The following is a 25,030-nucleotide window of genomic DNA, read 5'->3' as shown; positions in this document are numbered from 1 at the left end:
TAACCCCAGAATGTGGGGGTGGCAATGGCATTTCCGCTGAATGTAGACTAGTCCCCCGAAGACAGCTCGGGGCTTGCCGACTCGGCGCCCCCTCTGCGCGCCCCGAGCGCCATCATGACTCCCTGACTGGCGCATACTCTTTCGTCTCCATATGAATATAGCTTCTTCCTTATCCCCCCCCCCCATCCCTCCCCCCAAAGGAGTAGGGCTAGCTCGACCGCGTCGGCAGAGTGGAGGAGCATCCGGCATGGGGAGGTGTTAAAACCCGGCACTATTGCACCCCTGCAGTCATGTTTCCTCCTTTCATGTCCCACGCCCATCATGGCCGACTTGCACGACAAAGACCTCGAGAAGGTGCACGTTGACTTCGTGGAGAATGTCGAGAAACCAGAGCCCGCAGACCCGGTTCTGGTGGACGAGACAGGCCGCATTCAGCGTCTGCCGGTGCCCAGCGATGACCCCAATGACCCCTTAAAATTTGCTGTCTGGGAGAAGACTGCCATCATCGTATGTTGCTGTTGGTTCTGTAAGTGCCACTGGGATGGTGTCGAGCTTGCCGTGCCCTTTGCTAATTGACGCAGCCATCATGTCACTGTCGGTGGTGGGAGGACTGGGTTCGGTCCTCGACGTCTTCTTCCAGTTGTACGGGGCGGAAGGCCGCAGCACCAACCAAGTCGTCTGGCTCTCGACCTTCCCGTCCTTGTTCGTGGGCGTGGGTAAGACTTCAGTTACTATCCTCTTCCCATTGTGTACGCAAGTGTATGCTGAATGGACCAGGAAACTACATTATCCTTCCTCTCGCCCTCGTATGCGGCCGACGACCGATCATGCTCATCACCACCGTCGTCCTGCTCGGCTCGCTCATCGGATGCGCCCTATCGCAGAACTGGGGCCAGCATCTGGGCTTACGTATCCTGATGGGCTTTACCACAGGCGCCACGGAGTCTGTACGTTCGCCCTTTCTCTGAGTGATCGCAACCACCTCACTAACCCAACCAGCTTCTCCCCCTGATGCTCGCCGAACTGACCTTCGTCCACCATCGCGGCACCATCTACGGCATCTACTGGGCCTCCCAGAACATCATCACCAGTCTGCTGACGTTGGGAAGTTCCTACGAAGTCGCCGCCCTCGGCTGGCGCTGGTTCTACTGGGTCTTCGTCCTCACCGTCGGCGTCGGCCTGGTCCTCGTGGTCTTCGGCTGCTTCGAGACCCGGTATCAGCGCGGAGCGGTCTTCCTGCAGAATCAAGCCGTCATCACCGACGAATATGGCGTGACGCGGGTGCTAGGCGAGGAGGAAGCCCGCGCCTGGCTTGCCGCGCAGACTGAAACCTCCTTCCCGGGGGCTCCCTCGCAGCATCCCCCGGCCAAGAAATCCTACCGCCAAATGCTAAGCCCGTGGCCGGGGGTGTCCGCGCATCCCGTGCGGACGGTCCTCAAGACCTGGTGGCAGATGCTCGAGAGCTTCAGCTCGCCCGGGGTGCTGTACGCGACGCTGCTGGCCTCGGTGGTGCTGGGCGCGTCGGTGGGCGTGTCGCTGACGTACAACACGGTGCTCCAGTACAACTACGGCTGGAGCGCATCGGCGATCGGGCTGATCAATCTGGGCGGCGTGTTCGGCGGATTAGGCGGGATGCTGTACGCGGGCATCTTCGGCGACCGGTTCATCGTCTGGGCCGCCAAGCGCGCGGGCGGCGTGCATCAGCCCGAGCATCATCTGCTCCTGCTGATCGCTCCGGGCCTGCTCGCTGTCGCCTCCCTGATTCTGTATGGCTTCACGGCGGATGGCAACGCCACCTGGGGCGGACCCTTCATGGGTTGGACGCTGTACCAGGTCGCCTTTGTCTCGGTGCTCATCCGCACGACCTCCTTCGCCACGGAGGCGTGGCCCAAGAACCCGGGCCCCGCGCTGGTGACGGTCGTGGGCACGAAGAACCTGATCAGCTTCGGGGTCAGTTACGGGTTGAATCCCATGGTCGCCAAGTATAGTTACCCGGCGGCGATGGGGATTCTGGCCGGTGTGGTCGGGGGTGTCTTGCTGCTTGGCGTGCCGGTATACTTCTATAACCCTAAGGTTTGTCCTGCCCTTTCCTTTCCTCGATTGTGGCTTCGTGGGATTGGGCTAATATGCAATGAATAGTGGCGAAAACGCATGAGTGAGAAGGAGAAGTGAATTAGGTCGGGTCGTTGGTAGTCGTGCGGTCATGGTGATTGTCTTGTGGTGTTCTAATGAGATATGCTTTACAATTGAGGTCTGACATGATATATCGTGGTGACTGTAGGCGGTCACCAGTAGTCATACAATGTATTTCTGAAGAGTAGATTGTGATCATATGAGCGGATCTAACAGTCCATGGATAGTACGGGACAAGACAGTTGCAATCTTCCTCTCGGGGGTCGCCGATCAGCTCCAGGGATCCCAGCCCCCGCACGGAGCCAACTTCGGGGCTGACCGAGACTTAGCCCGGAAGGCCGAAGTGACCCACTGTGGCCGACGCCCTCGGGCGAGATCGGTCGAGATTGGATCTGGGGTTGAAACACGCAGTCTGGCATCCCCCACATTCCCGAGATGCTCAGCCCTGCGTTTTCTCTCACTACTCCGGACTTTACATCCTGCTCGTCATTTGGCCACAGGAGAGTGCTAAAACCTCGCCTCGATCTCATATGCTACAATAACCAGGGATTCCTTCATGAATGTGCCTGTGGAGCTGATCATGGGTGGCATTCGATGAGAATTAACTTACGACTTGAACTACTGATCCCGCTAGTGCGGCTTCGCAGCTGTGCGTCCCTGCCTTGTTAAACCGACAACGGTTGTGGTATGATTGAAACCAGCCTCTACGTTGCTAACATCGCATGGTAGAGATGGAAGACTCGCATTCCCTCTTCTTAGCCACTATGAAAATCACTGTTGCACGATATACCAACACAAGCCTGAACATGCAGCGATGAACGCACTCTCGCCGTGTAGTTCCCGATGTGTCTCCCAGAAAACCTCAATGCAAAACTCCCGCCCCGGAACCAGCCCCAATCTTGGCCAACCCGTCCAGAATATCCTTCCGACCATTCCGCGGATCGCTGTGACTGTACATCGCTAGCGCCTGCTAGAAAAGCTCTGGACATTCACGGGAGCTTCGTGGGCATCCTCCATGATCAGGTCATAGACTGGCACGTGATGGTGCTCGATGGTGCCGTCATCCTTCATGCGAGATGCTTGCTCGACGGAGAGAAATGATGCTTGAATTTATCGCTCATCGGCGCCCTTTGCTTACATCTTCGAGCGTAGGAAGAATGTCATCCTAGAGATGACAACTCTCATCGCAACCCATCCCGGACTGTTGCATTCGGACATCAGCCCGGTCTAGGACTAGCTGCATCTGCATTTGACTTGAAGCTATTGTGGGCCTCTGCATGAACCGACATATCCGCCAACCATACACCAGGGTGCTGCACAGGAAGCCTCTCGATACCTGAAGTGAGCAATCGTCTCCGAGGCATTTTCTGCAACATCCCACTTAGATATCTTAAGACCCTGCGCTAGTTCCAGGGACCCTGAGACTATTGAGCTAGAGACTCGTATTCATAACACCCAAGCAAGCAGGGCTGAAGCCTGACAAACCCCTCGGACGCTAGTCATGTGACCATTCCTCAAATGGGGGAGCGGCTGGGGAGCGCCAGCCCTGATTAGGGTTGACTATGCTCGACTCAGTAAGCATGTCTCGGAGAGTGAGCGTCGACAGTCGAAGACTGCTGTCTGGAGCACTCAGCTGGCGATTGTCATGGCCGGAATTCCGATTAGTGATCGTTGCGGGCCATGTTTCACTGCACGGGCCGAGCGACGGCCCATAGCAGAAGACATCTTGACCAAAGCTTGGTGCGGCGGTGACCGGGGTGTTTTCCATGGCATCCATGGCAAATATGCACGAAAAAAGTGTCAAACCTGGCGAATGAGACGCAGGTGATGGGGCCTGCAGTATCTTGGTTAGTGCTTCGATGATTCCTGCTCGTATAAGCATCCTTTGACTTTGACGAGGGCAGCTACAGCCTACACATCACCCACATCCCTCTTCGCGCGAGCATGCAGACGTAAGAGAATTAGATTTATAACGATTGAGTAAACCAGAATGCCACCCTTCCCAGACCCTCAACTCCAACCCAACCCAAAATGCTCAGTCGTAGGCCACGATCACCTGCCGGCTGACGACAATGTCGGCTTCGCCGGGACTCTGCCCGCCCTCCAGGATCTGTCGCTCGCTGTCCCCGTCGCTGAAGCTGCGACGGCCGTGCTCGGCGACCGTGCTCGTGGTGACGTGGTTGGGGTTCTTGCCGTGCTCGGCCAGCTCGTAGGTGCGCGAGAACACGCCGCCGCCCGTGTGGTGCGAGCTGTGGCCGTAGCCCGGGGACCGGTTGTAGTTCTTGTAGTCGGAGGTCTTGCGATCGCGCAGGATGCGGAACAGGGGGCGGAGGGTGGCGACGTTGCCGACGATCATCCCCAGCGCGTTCTCCGCGAACCCCCAGATCACCACGTTGGCCACGCCGAAGAGGTAGTCCGATTGCGAGGTGAGCGCGACGGTGTACTTGAGACGGACGCAGGCGGATAGCGAGGCACTGTACGGAAAATGGGGTTAGATGGTTGTCTGTGCGGTGCGGTGAAGGACAGTGGGCGGTGTACGTACAAGATCCCCAGACCCATCAAGCCAACGATCGAGATCTTGGTGTTGCGGTTGATCTGGACATTCCAGAGGAGGGGCACAGGCAGTAAAGCCGTCACCCAGTCGGTCAGGATGTTCACGGCCGTGCAGGCGTAGTACACGTCGGCGAGGACGTAGGACGGTTGGCAGTGACCTCCGTTCTTCAGGGCTTCGTCATTCCAGGCAGCACTGGGCGCAGTCAGTCTCGTTGTCCACTCGATTCAACAGTCAGAGGACGCGGGCACATACTCAACAGGGATGCAGTTGATAAGAATGAAGATCAACGCGATGATGTTCATGGTCACGAAAGTTGCAATAACCACGTACTGAATGTAGAGATAAGCCTTGCGCCCCTCCGCGACTCGAATCAACATCCAGCTGATACTCAGTTTGATCGGGATAATGGCAGCGCAGTAGCCGACCTCGAAGATGAGGAAGAACTGGAGACTTCGTTAGCATCCAGCTGCTTGACGTGCCCCTATGGGCCCGGTGAAGGCTCCATACCTTCTTTCCATCCGCTGAATACTGCACATTTTCCGGCTCCGCCAACCGCCATTGATGAATTCCAATCCCGTTGAAGGCACCTCCTACACAGCCGGCTACCAGCACAGCGAACGGCACCTTAAATTCCAACCGATCAGCTCAGGTTCGAGTCCCAGTGGGAGGGCGACCTACCAAGGCGACGGACATGATCCAGTCTTCCATCCCCCATGACTTCCGGGTCAACCGGCAGTATACTCGGGCCCCATAAGTCAGCAGTGCCAGGGTCGTCAACATAATGACACTGCCGGCCACCGACGGGGCCGCATCGGCGTAGATGGCCATGACGTTGAAGTCGTCGCAAAAAAGAGTCGAAGGTCAGCCCTGTGGTGGTGCTGTCAAGGACGCATTTGGGGAGATGCAAAGCTCAAATTCCAGTCAACATGGGGGGTGGTGGGCAGAGGGGGGGAGGGGAAATGTGGACATGGGTGGGGGTGATAGCAAGGATATAATAAGTTGATTAACTCAATCAGAAGGGTCCTTGCAGCGGGAAGCCTCTTTGATTGCAGGCCTACAACCCTAACAAAAGGCGAGGTTAGACTGCCCACATCATTGCCCCTTTGAGGCAGTCGGACGGGCCACGAGACGAGGGGTGGGTTCGTGAGTTGTGACAGTCGGCTTGTCCTCCGCCCCTCTATCTCCACGGAAGGTCGGAATACGAGTTTGTCTCCCTTAAAACCCCAAGAGATCGCCAGTTTAGGCTGTCAACGCGAGCAGACTTTCGTCAACAGAGTCGTAGTCATCCACTTTTGCTCTCCACCGCAACCACTGTCAGGGAGAAAGAAGTGGCGCCTCTGATTTGCAGTTTTCTGCGGACGGAACCCGTCCGCGACAAATCAGGACGAGTCATGTCACCCTCTCCCCCCCCCCCCGCCCCCCACCCTAACCCTAGAGAACATCATCATTGCCCGCCAGTCTAGAACTTTCACCACTGTTCGGTAAATCCTAAATCCCTATTTGGCAGTTCAATGGCACTTCTGGACGGAGGGGAAACTCTTTCTCAATAATCATTGTTTGCCAAGTTCTTTCTCTCCAAGCGAGATGACAATCCGCATTGTACTAGTAGTTCGAGTACCAGCAAAACCCTTCCCCAAGCATGCCCAGCTTCGTGTCTACAGTTAGTGTCAATAACCCCCAAGGGGGATTTCCTTAAGTCGCATGCATGCATGCATGCATGCATGGGTTCTGGAAAGAGAGAACCAGACTCCCGGGTCCCTTAGGACCGGGGAACATCGACCAAAATGGAAAATAAACATGCCTGGGAGTCCCCACCTTTGGGGGCGACGTCCATGCCGTGCTGGGACAAGTCAACCCATTCGAAACACCACCACCCGGCTTTCCTCGGCCTGTCATGACTCGCTTGTCAGGCATTTCTTTCCACCTTCTCAATGTTAATCCGGTTTAAGCTAGCACGGTTACAGTTGTGTGGTGGGCTAGGCCGCCCACCTCCACCGCGTGCGACCGAGCGCGCCAACTAAGTTACCAGTTGCCAGCCCCCCATCGGGCGCGCCCGCCTGCGAACCCTCACACAACGGAAGTTCGCCGCGAAGAGGTTATCGTGAATCAAATAGATTAAAATCTGGTTCGTGCCATTAGCTAGCTGCTACTTGCTAACTATGTACTACATGTGTAGCTGCAGGTGTTTCCGGTGCTTCGAAACATTACTCCGTCGAAATTCGCTGTTCTAAGAATATTACACAGTGACCCCCCCTCCCCTGGGCGCAAGGCCGGCTTCCTTGGTCGTCGATCTCGGGGAAGACATTCCTTCGCGTCGCTAGCACGCCACACTAGCCACGACTGTCGCTGCAGGGGGAGCCTAGCGTACTTGCCACCACGAGCGACGCGATGAAGGTGGTTCAGGGGGGTTGAGAGCCTAGAGGGCTTGGTATCAGTACTCCGGCTAGACGAAAGCACAGCACAGTCGTGTGTGACCACGGGATGATGCCATTCTGGTGATGGCCCAGATCGGCGTGGCAGGTCGGATTTGACCGACGAATTGCCACTCAAGAGCACGCGAGGATGACTCAGTGGAATAATTAAGTTATGCTCCGTCGGCACAGAATACTGTGTCGGCCATAGACTTTGAAGGCTTTTGGTCGTCCATGTCATTTATAAAACCTTAACGGAACGGCTGCCGAGACATGGGGAGAATCCTGACGATTTGCCGGCAATCCCCCTTGGATCCTAGCATACTTTCGCCTATCTTCTTGATTCTTCGCGCGGCAAACTCACAAGATGTCTAGTGAAAGAACTATACCCTGTCTAGATATTGTTCGGTCGCATGGGACGGGTCGATCTCTATTAAATATACTGTACATCACCAGTCTATGAGCCAGGACCGCCCGCGCTGATAACACCCTGAGACCGATATTGAATATATAAATAGTAGCGAACGATTTGTCCTGCGCACTGAGCAGATGCTTGAATCACTAGAGTGAAACATGCGGACAATCCCGGCGATGGAGGGTATCACTATGATTAATCCAAGGGATACTTCTTCGAATTCCTGCTTTTGCTCCTGACAAGCGCACCGGCAGCAGCCGAGCCACAGACCAAACCTTCTGCAGCAGAACTTTCTGGCAAAGGATACGAGCCATCGACTTCTTAGCTGTTCAGAAGACCGATCTGGTCCGGGCGAAGACAATAGCTGCAGCTGCGGCCACTGCTGTACCGTGGGAATGGTGAAGCGCAAACCTTACTTCTATCTATGCGGGGGCTCCAAGATCTTGGAAATTTTAGACAAGAATCTTCGGTCAGCGATATGGAGGTTTAGACGACTGCGTGTACAGTCCACGTGGACAGGCGGTCAAGTGACTCAGGCAAGCCCTGACAAGCCTTGAGAGAATACAATTCGAAGTATCGCTGAGTTGCGCTGATGTTCTGGACAACTCTTGTCAAATCGCCAACTTTGGCTACTTTATTATTCAGTAGCGTTAGTTACTTGGGTGATCGAGATTATGCGTGCGTCTGACTAATCATGCAAGCATACACACCGACCGTTGTGCATCTCTCCTTAAGAGTCTCCCTGCAACTGCTCCGGCGATGACATTTCCGCGGCCTGCCGCACCTGCTGCAATCCACCGGCGTAGAAGACTTTCAGCATCTGATTGACCAGCAAAGCTGAGCAACAAACCGCCGACGGAATTCAATTTCCCGTATCAAGTGGTTCAGCATCTTTCCAAGGTCCGCAAACAAAGCTACAGCCTTGCCGTCGTGAACTGTTCATGCTGACCCCACTAGAACAGCAATCCCGTACGCACTATGCAACAGTCCCGGTCTCCTATTTCCGACGCCCTGCGACAACAGTCCCTGGCATTTGTGTCTGCAGGAAAACAATTCCTTGCTTGGAATCTAATGCGTAATCGGGCGCCGAGGAGCTGAGTCGCGATGAGTCGGGCTCAAACGCGCGAGTCCCGGGCGTTGAGAGAGTGGGCCCGTTGCCGGCAAACAGCGAAAGTTGCCGATCACCGGATATTTTCCCAAGCAGGGCAGGGATGAGCGCTGCCTGCCCTCAACGGGGATCTGCAGTGTTCCTCCAGGCTTGCACCCACTCACGTTCGACCTTCACCCTCCGCTTATTTTAGAGCGTGCATCCTCATCTCGTTCGGGGAACAGGAACTCGACGAGAATCAAGCGGATGGCCCTCGGTTACTCGGTCCAGTGGGGTTGACGGAAGATGTGAAGGGTCCGACATTAGGGGGAGTGTTCCTCGATTGCATTCTTGGATGATGGGTTTTTGTTCGAAATCGCCTGGGACGTTGCTCGCGTAACCCACGAATCCGCGTGCTTGGACTTGGGCAAGGGTCAACCTCGAGGCAATTTCGCCTGCTACTGCCTTCACAACCGACGTTCGCACAACTAAGTCCCTCAGCATTTCGGCTTGAGCGAGCTCAATTGCAGGCCCCCTGCTCCCGCCGAACGGTCAAGAGCCCCAGCATCGTGAAAAAAGAGGCAGTTTGACAGGACCACGCGTAAACTACTGCAATGACACTACCTCAAATTCGGTGATTTTGCGACAGCTGACTTGACCTGGTCAGTGAGGACACCCAGGACTTGAGGGGTTGGGTTTTCACAAAAACGCACAATGTTGGGGTGGCCTCTAGCCGGCTCAGTGCTCGCCTTCTGACTTTCGGTCATTCAAAAGACTGGTGCGCGAGAGAAGCTATGCTTGATAATTGCGACCAATTTTGGGATCCGAGGCTTTCCAGACTGGCCCACTCAACAACATTTCTCGCCCTGATGCGCCCGGGAACAAGGCAAGAGAATTGAGATCCATGCATGCCAGAAGTGGTGAGCAGATCAGGTAGCAGCCGGAGAGCAGGTTTGCGATGCCGGTGATACGTCGCATCTCCCCTAAGATGGGCTCTTTCGTTCAAGGCTGGTAAAATCCAGTTGAATCACCGCAAGAATCACCGCGATGCAATGTGTAGCAAATCAATCAGCTCTGTCCTGATTCTTTGGGGACACGATGTTATCCACCAAATCTTTTTGACACCCCTTTGGGGCATGCACATTGCAACGATTTACTCTTGCCCCGCTTAGAATTATTGTCACATAGTTTTAACTCATATTTGGTCATGCCGTCCCTGAAACCTGAGCCCACGATGTGTCAACTTAAGCCACATGAATATACGAACCCGACACAAACACAGCGGACTCGGCTGATTTAACCTCCAGAAGATGTGAATTCTATGCATTCATCAATATGCAGTCTTTACCACCATGCTACTCACCAGGGTTCATCATATCTGACTCAAAACACATCACCGGCCTGGGCCGCTTATTGCTGGATAAGGCGTTCATGCTGCGAGTTGTGCGAAACCTGGGTGCCTTCTGTCTAGGAAGCCGTCAAACAACACAACACCGATCGAAAAAATGCAACCGATAGAACCCCTGGCGTTGGGCATCACATGAGCTAAACAGTACGAACCACTTGCAGAACAAAGACATGTTCAAGACTTGACAAATCGGAGCGATTGTGCAGGTATTCGAGTCGTTGGCGCGCCGTTGTACCTTGTAGTTGGACTAACAGGCGTATTTGCATTTACCCTGTCGGACTAGCTTCCATGTTTGCTTCTGGCGGCCTGTCATTTGATCAGACTCTTCGTTGGGTGTTGTATCGCTTATCCGTAGAGCTGAGATGCGAGTCGCCCTTATAAACCAGCCCTGATCCCCCTCGGGTCGCTCTTCCCCTGACTCAACATGCTGCAAATTAACTAACTAGTTACCACCTTGCGATGTTGTCAGCATCGTGAGATTGCCTAGCGTCAAACATCCAGAAAGGAAACGAAGGAATAGCTTAATACCGGCTAGTATAATGATTGTGCAAAATTAGTGGTCAGTTCGTCTGTTAGCATCAGCCTGTCAGCACCCCTCCTTTTGCGCGCGACCCCACTTCAGCCTCACCGATACGAACAACGCCTATAAATCCCGTCGGTTCTCAAGTAACCACCAGACACAGACAAAGAAAAATTCTTGAGTAGGCCTACTTCCTCATTCACTAGTCCGACTTTTCTCGGGCCTTTCCTCTTTCCTACCGAGAAGTCCTTCCTCCCAAAATGGCCGACGTAGAGTTTCTCGCCCTCACTACCAAGCCCTCGGCGCAGCTGGCTTATACCTTCCAAGCTCCCGACGGAGCATCCGCCAAACCCGTCCTGGTGGTCTTTGTGAATGGGCTCGGCCTTCCACAAGCCTTTTGGCAGCCTGTCATTGCGCAACTGAAATCCGCTCGCCCAGGCAACAGCCCAGCCTTCTTGACGTACGACCGCTTCGGTCAAGGCCAGACGACCGATCGCGATCCCGCCGACGCCGGCGCTGAGGACCCCACCCACGGCCATGACTGCCTGGCCGCCGTCCAGGATCTCCGTCAGCTGCTCGTCCAGATCACCACCGAGAAGCTGGGGGTCGCCGACGTGAACTCCGTCTCGCTGGTACTGGTGGGGAACTCGATCGGCTGCGCGTTGGCTCGGCTTTACGCCCAGAATTACCCCGGCACCGTCGCCGCGCTGTTATTGCTCGACAGCGTCCTCGCCAACTCGGACTTTATCTCTATCTTCCCCGATCCGGATTCTCCGGACTTTGACCCCGCCAGCATTGCCCCGATCCCCGTCGAGGCCATCCGCGCGGTGCGGGCCGGCGTCCGCCGCGTCTTCCACCCGGACGTCGGGAGCAAAGAGGGTCTCAGCCGGCGGAACTTGCGCGAGCTGCTCCCGGCCAGTGACGGCCCGCAGCTGAAAGGCCCTGATGGTCACGGACCGTATGTGACGGTCGTGGGACACGACTTTGATGCTTTTGCGGAAGAGTCGGCCAAGATGGGCCCGCCTAAGCCGGTCACGAACCGCTTCGTCAACCCCTACTGGCACCGTTATAACGAGGGACTGGTCAAGATTACCGAGTCCGAGTACAGCAAGGGCCCCTTGATTGCGCCCAATGCCGGCCACTTTGTGCAGAAGGATAATCCGGAGTTTGTAGTACATGAACTGAATGAGTTGTTGGAGAAGGTGCTGTAGGATTCGGAATGATTACGAGAGAGCTTTTTCTAAATCATGAACATTAATAATTCATCCATTATTGCTTCTGCGCTGCTGTGTGTGGCGCATCATCAAGCAGCAGTCAATATGTCATATTGTGTTGAGTTAGGATGGCTCGTATCGATTGTGGTAGCTCGTACGCATCATGCAAAACCGAATCCATGGCAGCAACTGGGACGATGCGACTGAGGCTATGTGCTTGGTCTGAGACAGAGACGAGCCCCCAGACTATCATCCTGGCCACTTCCTGCTTTACCGCTTCAGCATGGAAATTGTAGCGGCGGACAGCTTGCCTGGATGTAAAGGCTAGGCCAAGTGGGGACAACTACGGCCATAGACCCATCAAGGGTGTGCTCGTATCGAGGACGCTCACCCATAAGTCACCGACTATGTGGAATTTTCCATATGAGACATTCGGCCCCGAGTGTCTGCACTCGCGCGCCAGGTGCATGAAGGGGCTTGTGCTTGGAGCGATGCAGCTTATTACTCCCCACCGTCAATATAGAGCGTCCAGGAAGCTTTGGCCAGCATGTGTGCACAGGTTAGGGTGCAGGGTCCTGGTGTTTATTGAGACGATCAACATTGTCGCGGCGCCCCCACCCTCGTCAAGTGGGCACATATGTAGGGGCCACCAGCGGATAGGCTCGCTATTTAAGTGTTGTGGCAGACTAGAGCATCCCAGAGTAATTACGTCCCTTGTATCCTTGGCTTGGAACTGGTCCATGTATTAAAAGGGCAGATATCGGGAGGTGGACGGTGTGTTTAGTAACCAGAAGGGAACGAAGGTGGTCGTGGAGGGATTGAATAAGGTCAGGTTGATGCTATGATGCTATGATGCTTTTATTAATCGCTTGATATATAGTACGATTCTAACTATGTTATTTAACAAGTCTTAGAAGGGGGTTGTTCCTAGACTTCAGTGCTGGTATTTGTGAATAGCCAACTGAGTTATTTTTCATCCGATACAGGTTCATCGGTTAAGGTTCTTGGGGTATAGTTGTGTCAAAGTCAGATCCATTAGGTTAATGATGGGCCTATGCCCACATTGCGCTTCGAGTGAATGTAGATACTTCACAATGCATACTTGATACTTTAGCCGTCGATTTTCCTGGCTGTATCCATCCGGTTTCTTCTCAGCCGCCACTGCCCGCCCACCCTCTTATTTCGACCACCTTCTACAACTTCTTGTTCCATGAAGTGGTCATATCGCTTGCATAGAGCTGACGGCCCTCTAGCTCTGGCTTTGCAATCATGTTCTCGAAGAGAAAATGTTGTACAATGTTCAACCCTTGCATCAAAAACTATCGCGGAGGCTCGAGTAAGGTATCGAAGCTTCGTCTCAAGGGATCGCCCAAATGGCCACCGCGCCCCCAGCCAACGGCAATGTTGAGTGTGTAGGAAAGATGGCTATTTTAGAGAAACTTTCCTTGAAAAAATTCCATGGAAGCTTCTCAGCTGCTTCTCCGTCTTCCCACACATTACTGGTCTACAGCACATGTCAACCACTGCCCTCCGTTGCACCAGCCCAAAAGGCCCATAACACATTCCACAAACATCACTCTTCTCTTCTATCAGGAACCATTGATAGAATAAGCAAATTACCATGTCTGCCAGCTATGCCTAATGCCTTTAAGGAGGCCTGAAATTCTGCCTCTTTTAGAAGAGGAGACGGTCGGCCGGTTGCGGGTGTGGGACCTTGCGGCCACGCTCTGCGCGGGCATTTGATGTTGGTATAGCGATAAGCTCGCCAGTGGTACGAGTTCACGTAGCTCTTCTACCTCTTCGAAAGAGCTTGACTCTCTAATTCTCTGCCCCTTTCCAGGCCCATGCGCCTGATCCCTCCTCCGCAGACCCTGGCGCGCTAGACCCTTGTGGTTAGATGCACGCAGTCCTCCCAATCATTGTTTGGGGTAACGTCAACCGACGAGACAGGGTCACATCTCGCTCTCTTTCTCTCTGAACAAGGCGGAGCTAAGATGTATCTTCTCATGTCCAGTTCCACTGACTCTAAAAGGACGTGCCCGACGATCCGGACGAAAGATTGACCGCGTGGCGATAGGGTACAGCACTCATCGTGGTGAGCTTACTTGTAGCGAGCGACACACAGTTTCCAAGAGTGTATGATAGATGTTCATTTGTCTTGGATGAAATTGGACATTATTTCGGGCTTCCGCTTATTTGGGCCGGTGCCTAAGGCTGGTTGGGGCTTGGGGTCAGCAGTTGGCGGGTGCCTTTGGGCGGTGGTAGATACGCGATCTAGAAGCCTGTGATAGTCCGGAGGAGGCGGAGGCACAAGGCAGAGCTCGTGATGACAACCATCTTAGGGGCTAATGCCTACAAGCTGTCTTTCTACGTGTCGGGGAATTGTGTGTACTTCCTGCTGCTGTTGGTATTGTATTGTGCAATAAGTGTACATTTGCCGATCCACGCGGGTGGACTGGTAGATCAACTCTTCAGTATCAACATACCCAAAGTCCAACTGTAATATGGCACCACGCGTTGGCTTATTCATCCTAGTTGGTTCCTCGGCTGTTGGGGATTCACACTCGAGAAGGAAGCCGCCGGCCTGCTTGGTTACTGGATGTGCCTACCCGACCATTGTCGAGGAGAGCTCGTCGGTAACGCCAGGCAATGACACCTTGAAGATACCGCGGGATTGCTCCCGTATTTCGAAAAGACAGAATTGTGCCCTATCCTCAGCTGATTAGTGGCTCAGAGTGACAAAAAGGGACTCTACCACAGCGATGATGGATGCCATACGGCACTGCTAGAAGGGCTCCCGCAGCAACCGGTCGAAATTCTCCAACAACACCTCCGAATCCTTCCACGCTACCGCGATACGAGCATCTCGTTCACGACATCTGGTCGGCCCGCCCACCACCACCCGCTGCTCGCCCTGGCGTCGCGCCTCCTTCACCAACTTTGATGTGCGTGGTTGACGGAGCTGTGCGAAGGCTCGGAATATCTCGATCAGGTTCACATCCCTCAGCTGCGTGGTCTCTGCGGCGGATATCGAGCTTTGCTGGAGGTCTGGGAGCAGATGTGAAAGGTGATAGCAATCCTCCCTGCGTACAAGCTGTTAGCCTGACTGAATCCTCATTTGGTCCCAGCTGATACGTACAGCGCCTGGTTCGCCCCCTGTCCGATATGCGGACTGGTAGGATGGGCAGCATCGCCCACCAACACGCATCGGCGTGAATACCACTGCTCCGCCGTCAATTCCTCCCGATCAAACAAGCCGTACTTGATCAAACGTTCCGCATCAGTGACCAGCTGCAAGACCGCGGGCTCGAAGCCAGCCAGTTGAGCCTGCAGTTCGCCGCGCCGCGCCGCGAGTTCCTCTGCACCGGACAGCCTCCACGTTTCCGGCTGCTCATTCGCGTCCGGTAGCGTCACTGCCCAGGAGGTATGCGTCTTGGAGACCGGATACGCGATGACATGGATGCCCTCGCCGTACCAGTTACTCATCTGCCCTGCTCGGTCCTGCAGGGCCGCCGGGGTGGGCGAGATGCCCGCGGTTTGGGTCAAGCCCGTGAACATCGGAGGGCCCTCCTTGCTGTCGTGGTGGTTTCGAAGGATCTCCCGCCGTGACGCGGCCTTGATCCCATCACATCCCACGAGGAACGAGCCGGTCATCGACTGCCCGTTGGTGAACCTGGCCGTGACGGAGTTCCCGTGCTCCTCGATGCGGAGCAATTCCCATCCCTCGCGGACCTCGATTCCTTGATCCAGGAGCAGGGCTTCGAGGCGGAGATTCAGCTCGGAGCGTCGGATGCCTACGGCTGAAAACCCGTATCGCGTCTTAAATTCCCCAGCCAGGCCCGAAGACGCGAGGGTGTGGCCGTCGGGCGTGCCGTGCCAGTATCCGCGCAGCGGTTGGAATTCCTGATCGAGGGACTCGGCTATCTTCAGGAGACTGAGGACCTTCATTCTGGGACATTGTCAGTATGGTGCGAATCTTGATTAGAGAGGCTGCGTGGCTGACCCGTTGGGCTGGATGAGGAGCGATGCGCCCGCCTCGCCGAGTGCGCTGACCCTCTCGAACACAATGGGCGCATAGCCTCGTTGTTTGAGTAGAATGGCCAGCACGGGGCCGGCAATTCCGCAGCCGATGATGAGTACTGTTGGCGAGGTGGCCATGGTGTTCTTCCGCAAGTGAGTTGATCCTATTGTAACTGAAGTTTCGCGACCGTGGTTTCTTATATACAGCTGGCGGTGGGGCCAAGTGCTGCGATCTTCGGAGTTCCCGCGGAGTATCCGCGGAGGGTCCGCTGCCTTCTCCCCTTCGAAGTTGTAGTTCGCATCAAACGCATTTGAATAGGTATAAGTCAAATTTATTTCGATAGACATAACTGCATTACACGTGACCCCAACATCACCAGGCTATACTCATGCCCTTTCCTCCTGACGGACCGACGATTTCTCCTCCTCGATATACATGCTCCCCAGCTTCTCGACCGCCGTGGCGTGGTCCAGCTGGTCCAGACCCACATCACTCCGCGCCTGAGCCAGCAGAATGGCATCCTGCTCGCCCGTGCGACTGTTGAACACCCGATCCATATCCTCCAGCGTTGCGCCCTTGGTCTCGGGGAGGCAGAACCACACCCAGACAATGCCGGCTGCCAGGAAGACGGCGAAGAAGATATACGTGCCCCAGGCCCAGGCGGAGAGCATGGGCGGGACGAAGAACGCGACCGCAAAATTGTTGAGCTGTCCTCTGGTTAGCATAAACAGTCGATCACGCGGGCAAAAGAGAAACGTACCCAGTTACTCGACGCGCCGAATGACGCCCCCTTGGCACGGATGGAGAGAGGGAAGATCTCGGAGACCAGGGTCCACGACGCCGGGCCCCAGGTCGCCCCGAACGCGCCCACATACACCCAGATGAATGCCACCGCCGTCCAGCCCGCGGCCGGATGGCCCGGCCAGTCGTGCCGGAACTTGGCCACAATCACCCCGGCGATGATCATCGCGATGAACATGACCGTCGACCCCAGCAGGAGCATGGGCTTGCGGCCGACGCGGTCGATGACCAGCATCGCGGGGATGGTGCACACAAAGAACACCCCCCCCGTCACGCCAGTGGCCAGCAGCGCCGAGGTGCCGCTCGTCAGGCCCAGACTCTGAAAGACGTTCGACGCGTAGTAGATGATGGCGTCGATTCCGGACCATTGTTGGAAGAACATGACGAGCCACGCCATGGCCACGCGTTTGAAGTTGTCCCAGGTGCGCACGATGTTGTAGTACTGCGCGAACTCGCGCGCCAGGACGCTTTGCTTCTCGCGCTCGGCGAGGTGCGGGAAGGTCCGCGCGAACGCCCGCTGCTCGAACAGACACTCGGCCTTGATCTCTTTGTACTCGTGTTCCACCGCGGGGTGATCGGCGGGAAGCTTGCGGAGGTAGGCGAGTGTTCGGCGGGCTTCCTCGTCGCGGCCCTGCTTCACCAGCCAGCGCGGGGAGAACGGCAGCCACCAGATGCCCAGGGCCAGGCATGCCGCCGGGATGCCCTGGATGATCGAGGGGAGGCGCCAGGCCAGGTCGGATTGGTGCTCCCCCGTGCCCCCAATGTTGTTGCTGCCGTAGCCGCACCAGAAGGAGAGCATGATCCCGAGGATGGTGGCGAACTGGTAGAAGGAGACCATGAAGCCGCGGAGTTGGGGAGAGGATAATTCGGCATTGTAGAGCGGTCTGTGGTCGACGTGGTCGCGCGTTAGCTATTTGTACCGGGCCTTGCAAGAAGAAGAGCCACTCACCCAACACCACTGAAGGTCCCGACGCCCAGCCCCGTGAAGAAGCGGCCCGCATACAGCAGGGCTGGGTTGTGGTAGGTTGCACCGCAGTAGAGGTAACTGCCCAGGACCACCCAGCAGCAGGCCGAGAACATGGTGTACTTGCGCGAGAAGACCTCGCCCAGGATTCCCGCCGAGAGAGAGCCCACGATGCCCCCCAATTGCAGCACGGAGGTCAGCCACCCCGTGGCACTGGACGAGGCGACCACCGTGGGGAAGTTGTCCTTGAAGCGGTACATAACGAGGGACTGGCCCAGAACACCCTGCTGGTAGCCATATTCGAATCCACCGAATCTAGAAGAACTCGGTGTCAGTACGTCTCGTTCGTTGGTGGTTGATCGCAGAGGTGGGGGTGCCTCACGAGGCGAAGAAGGCAATAGCCATAAGCTTAGGGTTGTTGCGGAGAATGCTCCATCGCGTCTCGGGTGGGGGATCTTCCCACTGCCCGCGGCCTTCAACGTTCGACGAGGTCATGGTCAGAGTCAGCAGCAAAGCTCTTTAAGGCGCATGCGACCGACCAGATTGATAAGAGGTAGCAAGAGCATCTGCGTCTGCGACCGCGGCAGTCGCGGGGTTTTTATGGACTGGGACGGGGGAGCCATCCCCCACAGCTGCGGTCTGGGGAAGCTGCACAGACAACCCCAGATCCAGTGATGAACATGACGCCTGGACTGTCCACGATGTGATCAGGCCATTTGGTGCGGGGGTAGAGTGAGCGTTTACAATTTCCCCTCCCTTGAACGCACGATTTGAGGGGCCCAATCTATTTGGGACCGGCTAGCCACGGCCTTCCCTCCTTAATGTCTCAGCGATTAGTCAATCTCCCCGTGGGGTGGCTGGTTTCTGCAGCGCGTAGTGCGGGGGTGGCATTTTTCTCTTGGGTGGCCTAGACGAGGTGCCCCACTTGAGGCATCTTGAGGCATTACAGGGGTGACATCGCGGGAGGGATGAGGGGAGCGAAGGCTCTATGACCTTGCAATTGCCCGGGTGGTTTGCATGATGGGATGCTTGGTGCGAGGGTTCAACATCGTGCAGATAACGAGATCAAGGAGGAGGAACTAGAATGTTTGGTGGTGTGGAAAGTGGTGGCTCTGACTGCTGTCTAGGGCTGCAAGTGAGAGAACAAGTGGGTTGGAGGGAGAAGCTCCAAGCCGGCGCGTACAGTTTCCTACTAACCGTATGGGCCCGCGGGATCTAACCGCACTGGGAAGAACAACCGCTCTTCCAGGCTCAGGATAAGCTCTAGATCACTAGGACTGGTTTTGCAGCCCACCTGATAAATCAATTGACCGATGATCATCAGCATTATTGAACAATGGCACTAACTCATGGTGTGATCACGACGGATCTCTATTCTATATAACTGCAAGCCTCAAGCCCTCCTAGTACTGCGACCGACACTCCCAGTTCGCCGCCTCATTTGCATCCCCCTTGCCCGTGTACACGGCCTTCTGCGGGTAGAAACACAATGGCCGTTGACGGTACACTTCATCCTGGGTCGTGTCATTCTGCCAGGTGGTGGCGACCAGCGGCTCGGGCGAGGTCCCATTCTCCACCCAGCTCATCAGGGCCAGCAGGATATCGTGCTGCGCATCCTGGTATTGAGGGACGCTGTGGAGACTCGACGAGAGCGTGGGAGCCTGGTTGGGGCCCGCGAAGTACCACGGCGCATGCATGCTCTCTGGCGTGCCTGAGCAGTGTCTTCAGAGGTCTTATCAGCCCTGTAGTCTCATACTCTTGATCGAATCCGCAGACAGGGTAACTTACTGCATGCCAGGAACATAGAAGAACCGATAGAAGGAGTCCAGATCGACCCCCTTGGGGATCAGCTCCTCGGTGACCTTGTTGTAGTAGTGGAGACTGCTGTCGGTGGGAATGAGCCCGTCCGCCATACCGTGGTACATAAGCAGCTTCCCGCCCTTCTGCTGAAACGGCGAGATGTCGAAATCGTCGGCCGTCGCGTTGCCGGGGTCGAGTCGATCCGCAAGCTGGATGATACTGTAATCGAACTGGTCATGTTGCCACTGCTTGCCCTTACCAAGGAAGTACCGCACGTAATCGATTCCGAGGCCATTGGCGGTCCCGTTATTGACTAGCACACTCCACTGCGCTTCGCTGCCCGGCAGCAGGTGGGGAAAGACAAAGGTCTGGTTGACGTCAACGTAGTCGCTGTAGATGAGGCGCAGGGTCTGAAGCTGCGCCGGGGTCAGACACGTGGTGGCATTGATACCTTGACAGAGGAGCGTCTCCAGGCGCAGATTGCACTGTTGCGGCGCGGACACGATCCCGTCGGACAGTCCATCCTGGGGATCGCACTGCTTGATGATCTCGGCGCCGATCACGCTGAACATGCTTGTTGGGATCTGAGTGGCGGGGTCGGCATTGTAGCTCCCGATCTTCACCGTCCAGGGCTGCAGATGCGACGTCCACCACGCGGGAGAGCCGGCGATGACACCGTCGAAATCGTCGGGATACAGTTCCACCGATCGCAGTCCCTGTCTGCCGCCGGTGGAGCAGCCGCTGTAGTAGTTGTACTTCAGGGCATCGCCGTAGTATTGCTCCGTCAATTCTTTGGCCAGGACCACTGAACCGTGCATAGCCCGGTAACCCCAGTCGATCAGTCTTTCGGGCTCATGGTACGCCCACCGGCCATCCGAGGAGATGCTGTTGTGTCCTGTGTCGGTCGACATGGTGGCGAATCCGTATCGCGCGCCGACGCCCTGCTTCCGTCAGTTTCTGTCGAGATTTCTGAGGGTATAGACATGACTGACCATGTCGACCCAGTTGATGCCTCCCGCAAATCCTCCATTGCCGACCGCTCTGTTTTCGACCACGGTCAGCGACAACCCATGGAATCGGTTTGCATGAAACCTACAAGAATCTGTCGTTCCACTCGGTAGGCATGAAGAGTCCGAATGTGTACGCTGAGGTTGCACTTGATGTCACGTTAATCTGCACGACACAGAGCTCAGGTAATTCGGTCGGCGACTGCGGGTACGCGATGTCACTGGCCGGGACCTCAAAGGTGTCGCCCTTCGCGATGTGGAATGCCTGCAAGACCGTGGCATTCTCTTGGCCGGCAGAGGACAGGTACTTCGAGAATGACTCGGGTGTACAGGACAGTTTGCTCTCGGCCAGGCCGAGTAACGCGCTCGTCAGCGCCAGGTGGGAGAGATAACGAAAAGGACCCATTGCGAGTATGCCGCTCGTGCTGTTTGTTGTGAAGAACTCCCAGCCTGTATGAGGGGTTGAATAGTGCGGTTTATATTTCTCATGTCTCTGAAACCTTTGCAGACCCGGTGGAGAATCGAGGGTATGGCCTCGTCCAGTGGCTCAGGGGTCTGACAAATGAGCATCCCCACTTTGACCCCAGAGCACCCTGTTCTCCTCCTCACAATGGTTGCATTTTGCGGGGATGTGGGGCACGGGCTGCTAAGCGTTGTTATGGTGGTGAATAGATTGAGGACTCCACTCCTAATTTGAGAATCGCCGGTGAAGATCGAGGAGTCAACTGCCGTTCTGAAATGCCTTCGGGAAGTTGCATGACGTCAATCTTCGGAGAATTGCACTCGCTACCCCAGATCTCACAAAATTCAAGATTTACAGGATCGCGGTCGTGTCAGTTGCCTGGTCCCCCAGGACTAGATAAAGACAGCATGGCCAGGGGTATTGCTAACGCAGGGTGTCTCGGCAAATCTCGACCCATACTCCCCGGGCGGCAGTTGAGTGAAGCCGATCTCGGAGTATCCTCGAGTAGTGTCAAATCAGCAGCGGGGCTGAGGGCTCGAGCACCAGATTCTCAATTACATGATTCGGTGAAGAGCGATATCGGTGCACGTCAGCAATAGGCTATGAGATCTTCATGAATTCCCGTCCAACAAGGCAACTGTGTTGCAGCTCGGAAGGTGACAGGAACCCGCATCACGACTTGGATCTGTACAACGATGGAGAAAGCCTCACCAGACCGTGAGAGCTGTGTTCGCTCCTTCAACACTTCTTCCTTCTATCAGGTTGATCATGTTTTTGTGCTGGTCTAAGACTAACTCCTTGTTACTCCCTGATGAGATCATTGAACAATTTGAGACACAAATATGAATACCCTTGCCTTATTATCCATCCGAGGCATCTTCGGCGACTTCAACAACAAGACTCCCTGGATCTCAGAATCGATGTGTATGATTTAACGGCAGAAATCAAATGCCCGATGAGATGCGTGCGCGGGGGATTGATCGGTGTCTCGGACCGATGGGGGGATCTCCCCGCCCCGTCGGGCCCGGAGCCCCATATGTTGCAGGAAACTATATCAGGTTCGTGCCGGCCATGTCTCTGATCACGACTTGCTCCCTTTGTTGACTTTCTGGTTTGCTTTCTCTGTTCTGCTCTCTAAACCTGTTCTCTTAGGAAAGCACCCCTACCAGTCCTACTGAGTCTGCGCTCTGGACCAGCACGATAGGCCGACTCATCGATGGGCAAAAATCGCACCATCTTGTGAAGTGGGCAGTGATCGTGACCTGGCACTCAATCCGTCTCACCTACAGCGAATCCAAACCCGTCGCTCCGAGAACTGCAACAACTGCAACGATCAGTGATCATTGGGGAGGCCGGGACCAAGGGCCACAATGCATTGCCAGACACTCCCGTCAGACGTTTTCAACCTGCATTTCACCTCAGGTATGTGCGCCAGTCAGCTTTACTATAGTCATGATTCAAGCGAGCTTATCAGATTCCAGGGACAACGGGCTTTGCCAAAGTTCCCATGTTAACCCCTGCCCAATAGCACCTACTTACTCCTCACAGTCTTATCGCTTTACCGGCCAAGCAATGCGTCTGCGGCCCGAAGAGGTAGCCGGCAGCCCCCCGTCGCTAGCCCATTGCTTCGGACTCGCTCAGGGGCTCTTGAGACAAAGTCTAGACTCAAATGCGCGACTCAAGCCGGGGATGGGGGTCGCCGACATGATGCTGATTGCGTACGGAAATACCGGAGTGATTTCGGTCACGTTTGTGGTGGGTTTGGATGAATCCGACTCGAAACGTGCGGTGACGGAGGGCAGAGTCATCCCCACACCGTGGCCCAGCTGGTTGGCAGGCGCCGATTTCTGCCCCAGTGGCTTTTCCATGCAGGAAGGGTTAGGGGCGTAGCAAACCCGAAGCACAAGAGGTCATGCGCCGGGACGCTGATGGTGTACTCTGGTTTCATGCCGGGGATGCGGCGGTGCTGGATGACGCGGGGTATGCGGTCATCCCCGGTCGCATTGGGGATTTGATTATCCGAGGTAGGCACAGTACTGTACACCCAGTACAGTGACCATGCTCTAGAACTTTCCCTCGGTGTGAAACGAGGCGTGGGGTTGATCATCTGTACTCGATGATAGGAGCAACTGATGGCGCATCCGGCTATCAAAAATGGTGGGGATACATCTCTGTCGAACTTTAGGGCGTCATAAGGCGCGATAAGGCGTCCCGGCAGGAATCTCGGGAGTCTCTATGCAGTAAGCAGATTACTGTCAGTGAACTGGGGTTCACTGCGTCATTGAATTGATAAATTGTCCGAAGAGTCAGTCAGGCTGACTGCGACCGTGTAATCCCATTTCGATCCCATTTCAATCCCACCTCGTCGGTCATTCCGGTTGGTCCAGAAACTGCTGCTTCAGATTGGACGAATGGCTGTAGCTGACGCTTGGCGCGGTATTCTTTCCGTATTGTTACCTTCTGCCGCCAGGAGCCGGACGGAGTTGGAATGCGCCTCGGAGTCGGACAAACAGAACCCTTAAAAAGGGCACGCGCACTCCCAGCCCTCATCAGCCCTCGCTCACCCTCGGCCGTTCCTTCAACCTCGGTTCATCCTGCCTTACTACCTTACTTTGGTGCCCAGCATAAGACTCTCCCATCTATCTTAGCCATATCGATTATGCATGAACTATATCCAGCCTGAAATCCCGGACACCCACTGCCCACGACTCGATGACATCCCTCTCAAAATGCCACCCCCCTCTCCCACCGTGAGAATCGTCGAGGTCGGACCCCGCGATGGACTCCAGAACGTCGCCACCCACATCCCCACCTCCACCAAGCTCGACCTCATCCGGCGACTGCACCACGCCGGTTTGCAGAGCATAGAGCTAACCTCGGTGGTCTCACCCCGGAAGATCCCCCAGTTGGCCGACTGTCGCGATCTCCTACAGCATTCCCTGATTCGAAGCCTGGCGAGCGATCCGCACCTGCGACTGCCGGTCTTGGTCCCCAATCTCAAGGGATTGGAGATTGCGCGCTCGCTGGGCGTCAAAGAGGTGGCTGTGTTCATCAGCGCGACCGAGGGGTTCAGCCGTGCCAACATCAACTGTACTGTCGGGCAGGGGATCGAGCGAGCAACAGAGGTCGCATCCCACGCCATCGCGGCGGGTCTGGCCGTGAGAGGGTAAGCGGCGCTTGCTGAGAATATCTCTTTCCAGCATCGCACTGACTGCAGCTCCAGCTACGTATCCTGCATCTTCTCCGACCCCTTCGATGGCCCGACCTCCCCGGCTGCGGTGCTCCGCTGCGTTCGAGCCCTGCTCGACGCGGGCTGCTACGAGGTCAGCCTGGGCGACACGCTAGGCGTAGGATCGCCCGCCACGGTCCGCAGTCTGATCCGGGTCTTGACAGGCGCGGATGTCCCGGTCGACCGTCTGGCTGGACATTTTCATGATACCTATGGCCGCGGGGTCGCCAATGTCTGGGAGGCGTATACGTGCGGAGTGCGCGTGTTCGACAGCAGTGTCGCGGGTCTCGGGGGCTGTCCTTTCGCTCCCGGTGCCAAGGGGAATGTCGCAACGGAAGATGTCGCATACATGTTTCACAATGCTGGCATCGATACGGGGATTGATCTTCCCAGCTTGGTGAACACGGCGGCCTGGATCTCGAAACAGCTTGCAGACATAGACTCCACCCAGGCTGCTAGTGCCGTGGCTGGGAGGGTCAGCGAGGTTACCCCTCGGACCAAGCCGCAGAGACTGCATAGCCATCTCCGACATTACGATGGGCATTGGCCATCGATGCGGATGGAATTCAACTGCATTGGGGCAGGATCGAACTGAGAGTCGCGCTGCGCAGGATAGTGCGCGTGAGACCATACGAAGTAAAGAACTCCTTCATTGCACGAGAATTGGCGAGATCTGCCTATGTTCATACCGGTAAAAGCGACCTGGACCCGTCGAATGAGCTGTTCTCAGAACATGCAACTGGCAAATATGGCGCCTACGGGATGTGAGAGTTCTGGTTTGAAGTACTGGTCACTTGGGGACACCCGTCGGCCTGGCAGTCCGGTACTGTGCAGGACATACAAAGCACTTATACATCCTACACGCCTGCCTGTACATTACTTGATCGGCTACAGCAGGGGCAGTTCTTATGTGTACAGCCAAGGTGGCTTCAACGAATGGAAGATTGTACATACACGTATACGTGATAGATGAGATAGAATCCATCTTCTTCATACTATAGTG

The 25,030-nt window shown here is 55.6% G+C and overlaps 9 protein-coding genes across 9 annotated transcripts; 4 read left to right on the top strand and 5 right to left on the bottom strand.

Annotated features, from left to right (window-relative positions):
- Positions 1-205: 205 nt before the first annotated feature.
- BO95DRAFT_513071 (MFS general substrate transporter) lies at positions 206-2,172 on the top strand (the record flags this gene model as incomplete). Its single annotated transcript, XM_025591579.1, has 5 exons — positions 206-526; positions 582-716; positions 778-947; positions 1,000-2,073; positions 2,140-2,172. Exons 1-5 carry the CDS (start codon positions 322-324, stop codon positions 2,170-2,172), a joined length of 1,617 nt encoding a protein of 538 aa, XP_025443873.1. The 5' UTR covers positions 206-321.
- Positions 2,173-4,106: 1,934 nt separating this feature from the next.
- Positions 4,107-5,663, bottom strand: BO95DRAFT_441205 (uncharacterized protein). The gene is made up of 5 exons (XM_025586126.1): positions 5,366-5,663; positions 5,195-5,311; positions 4,940-5,130; positions 4,676-4,879; positions 4,107-4,607 (listed from the first exon to the last, which is right to left on the bottom strand). Exons 1-5 carry the CDS (start codon positions 5,513-5,515, stop codon positions 4,169-4,171), a joined length of 1,101 nt encoding a protein of 366 aa, XP_025443872.1. The 5' UTR covers positions 5,516-5,663; the 3' UTR covers positions 4,107-4,168.
- Positions 5,664-6,812: 1,149 nt separating this feature from the next.
- On the bottom strand, positions 6,813-7,499 carry BO95DRAFT_83639 (uncharacterized protein). Its single transcript, XM_025592261.1, has one exon. The coding sequence runs from the start codon at positions 7,337-7,339 to the stop codon at positions 6,845-6,847; it is 495 nt and encodes a 164-aa protein (XP_025443871.1). The 5' UTR covers positions 7,340-7,499; the 3' UTR covers positions 6,813-6,844.
- A 2,954-nt stretch (positions 7,500-10,453) lies between these two features.
- On the top strand, positions 10,454-11,840 carry BO95DRAFT_83644 (alpha/beta fold hydrolase). Its single transcript, XM_025592262.1, has one exon. The coding sequence runs from the start codon at positions 10,789-10,791 to the stop codon at positions 11,737-11,739; it is 951 nt and encodes a 316-aa protein (XP_025443870.1). The 5' UTR covers positions 10,454-10,788; the 3' UTR covers positions 11,740-11,840.
- Positions 11,841-14,527: 2,687 nt separating this feature from the next.
- Positions 14,528-15,905, bottom strand: BO95DRAFT_493156 (FAD-dependent oxidoreductase; the record flags this gene model as incomplete). The annotated part of the gene is made up of 3 exons (XM_025590748.1): positions 15,746-15,905; positions 14,882-15,691; positions 14,528-14,825 (listed from the first exon to the last, which is right to left on the bottom strand). Exons 1-3 carry the CDS (start codon positions 15,898-15,900, stop codon positions 14,528-14,530), a joined length of 1,263 nt encoding a protein of 420 aa, XP_025443869.1. The 5' UTR covers positions 15,901-15,905.
- A 207-nt stretch (positions 15,906-16,112) lies between these two features.
- BO95DRAFT_410060 (sugar porter family MFS transporter) lies at positions 16,113-18,023 on the bottom strand (the record flags this gene model as incomplete). Its single annotated transcript, XM_025584162.1, has 4 exons — positions 16,113-16,470; positions 16,524-17,448; positions 17,514-17,843; positions 17,911-18,023. The coding sequence occupies 4 exons, from the start codon at positions 18,021-18,023 to the stop codon at positions 16,150-16,152; spliced, it is 1,689 nt and encodes a 562-aa protein (XP_025443868.1). The 3' UTR covers positions 16,113-16,149.
- A 908-nt stretch (positions 18,024-18,931) lies between these two features.
- On the bottom strand, positions 18,932-20,741 carry BO95DRAFT_493147 (putative ferulic acid Esterase/Feruloyl esterase; the record flags this gene model as incomplete). The annotated part of the gene is made up of 4 exons (XM_025590747.1): positions 18,932-19,250; positions 19,317-20,269; positions 20,321-20,369; positions 20,425-20,741. 4 exons carry the CDS (start codon positions 20,739-20,741, stop codon positions 18,932-18,934), a joined length of 1,638 nt encoding a protein of 545 aa, XP_025443867.1.
- A 1,427-nt stretch (positions 20,742-22,168) lies between these two features.
- Positions 22,169-22,777, top strand: BO95DRAFT_513067 (uncharacterized protein; the record flags this gene model as incomplete). Its single annotated transcript, XM_025591578.1, has 2 exons — positions 22,169-22,220; positions 22,327-22,777. The coding sequence occupies 2 exons, from the start codon at positions 22,169-22,171 to the stop codon at positions 22,686-22,688; spliced, it is 414 nt and encodes a 137-aa protein (XP_025443866.1). The 3' UTR covers positions 22,689-22,777.
- A 750-nt stretch (positions 22,778-23,527) lies between these two features.
- On the top strand, positions 23,528-24,994 carry BO95DRAFT_472328 (hydroxymethylglutaryl-CoA lyase; the record flags this gene model as incomplete). The annotated part of the gene is made up of 3 exons (XM_025589644.1): positions 23,528-23,964; positions 24,022-24,502; positions 24,726-24,994. The coding sequence occupies 3 exons, from the start codon at positions 23,528-23,530 to the stop codon at positions 24,744-24,746; spliced, it is 939 nt and encodes a 312-aa protein (XP_025443865.1). The 3' UTR covers positions 24,747-24,994.
- Positions 24,995-25,030: the final 36 nt, after the last annotated feature.

The sequence above is a fragment of the Aspergillus brunneoviolaceus genome (assembly GCF_003184695.1).
Source record: "Aspergillus brunneoviolaceus CBS 621.78 unplaced genomic scaffold BO95scaffold_21, whole genome shotgun sequence".
In the NCBI taxonomy this organism is placed as follows: Eukaryota; Fungi; Ascomycota; class Eurotiomycetes; order Eurotiales; family Aspergillaceae; genus Aspergillus; species Aspergillus brunneoviolaceus.
The sequence above is the reverse complement of the archived record's forward strand: the minus strand, read 5'-3'. Positions and strand labels throughout refer to the sequence as shown.

What these genes read in the sequence shown, in the direction of transcription:
- BO95DRAFT_441205 (XM_025586126.1), bottom strand. Translation starts at nt 5,515, where the DNA reads ATGGCCATCTACGCCGATGCGGCCCCGTCGGTGGCCGGCAGTGTCATT. An exon ending in ATCAACTGCATCCCTGTTGA is followed by an intron (nt 4,880 to 4,939) that starts GTATGTGCCCGC and finishes GACTGCGCCCAG; the next exon opens with TGCTGCCTGGAATGACGAAG. An exon ending in TTGATGGGTCTGGGGATCTT is followed by an intron (nt 4,608 to 4,675) that starts GTACGTACACCG and finishes TTTTCCGTACAG; the next exon opens with TGCCTCGCTATCCGCCTGCG.
- BO95DRAFT_83639 (XM_025592261.1), bottom strand. Translation starts at nt 7,339, where the DNA reads ATGACATGGACGACCAAAAGCCTTCAAAGTCTATGGCCGACACAGTAT.
- BO95DRAFT_83644 (XM_025592262.1), top strand. Translation starts at nt 10,789, where the DNA reads ATGGCCGACGTAGAGTTTCTCGCCCTCACTACCAAGCCCTCGGCGCAG.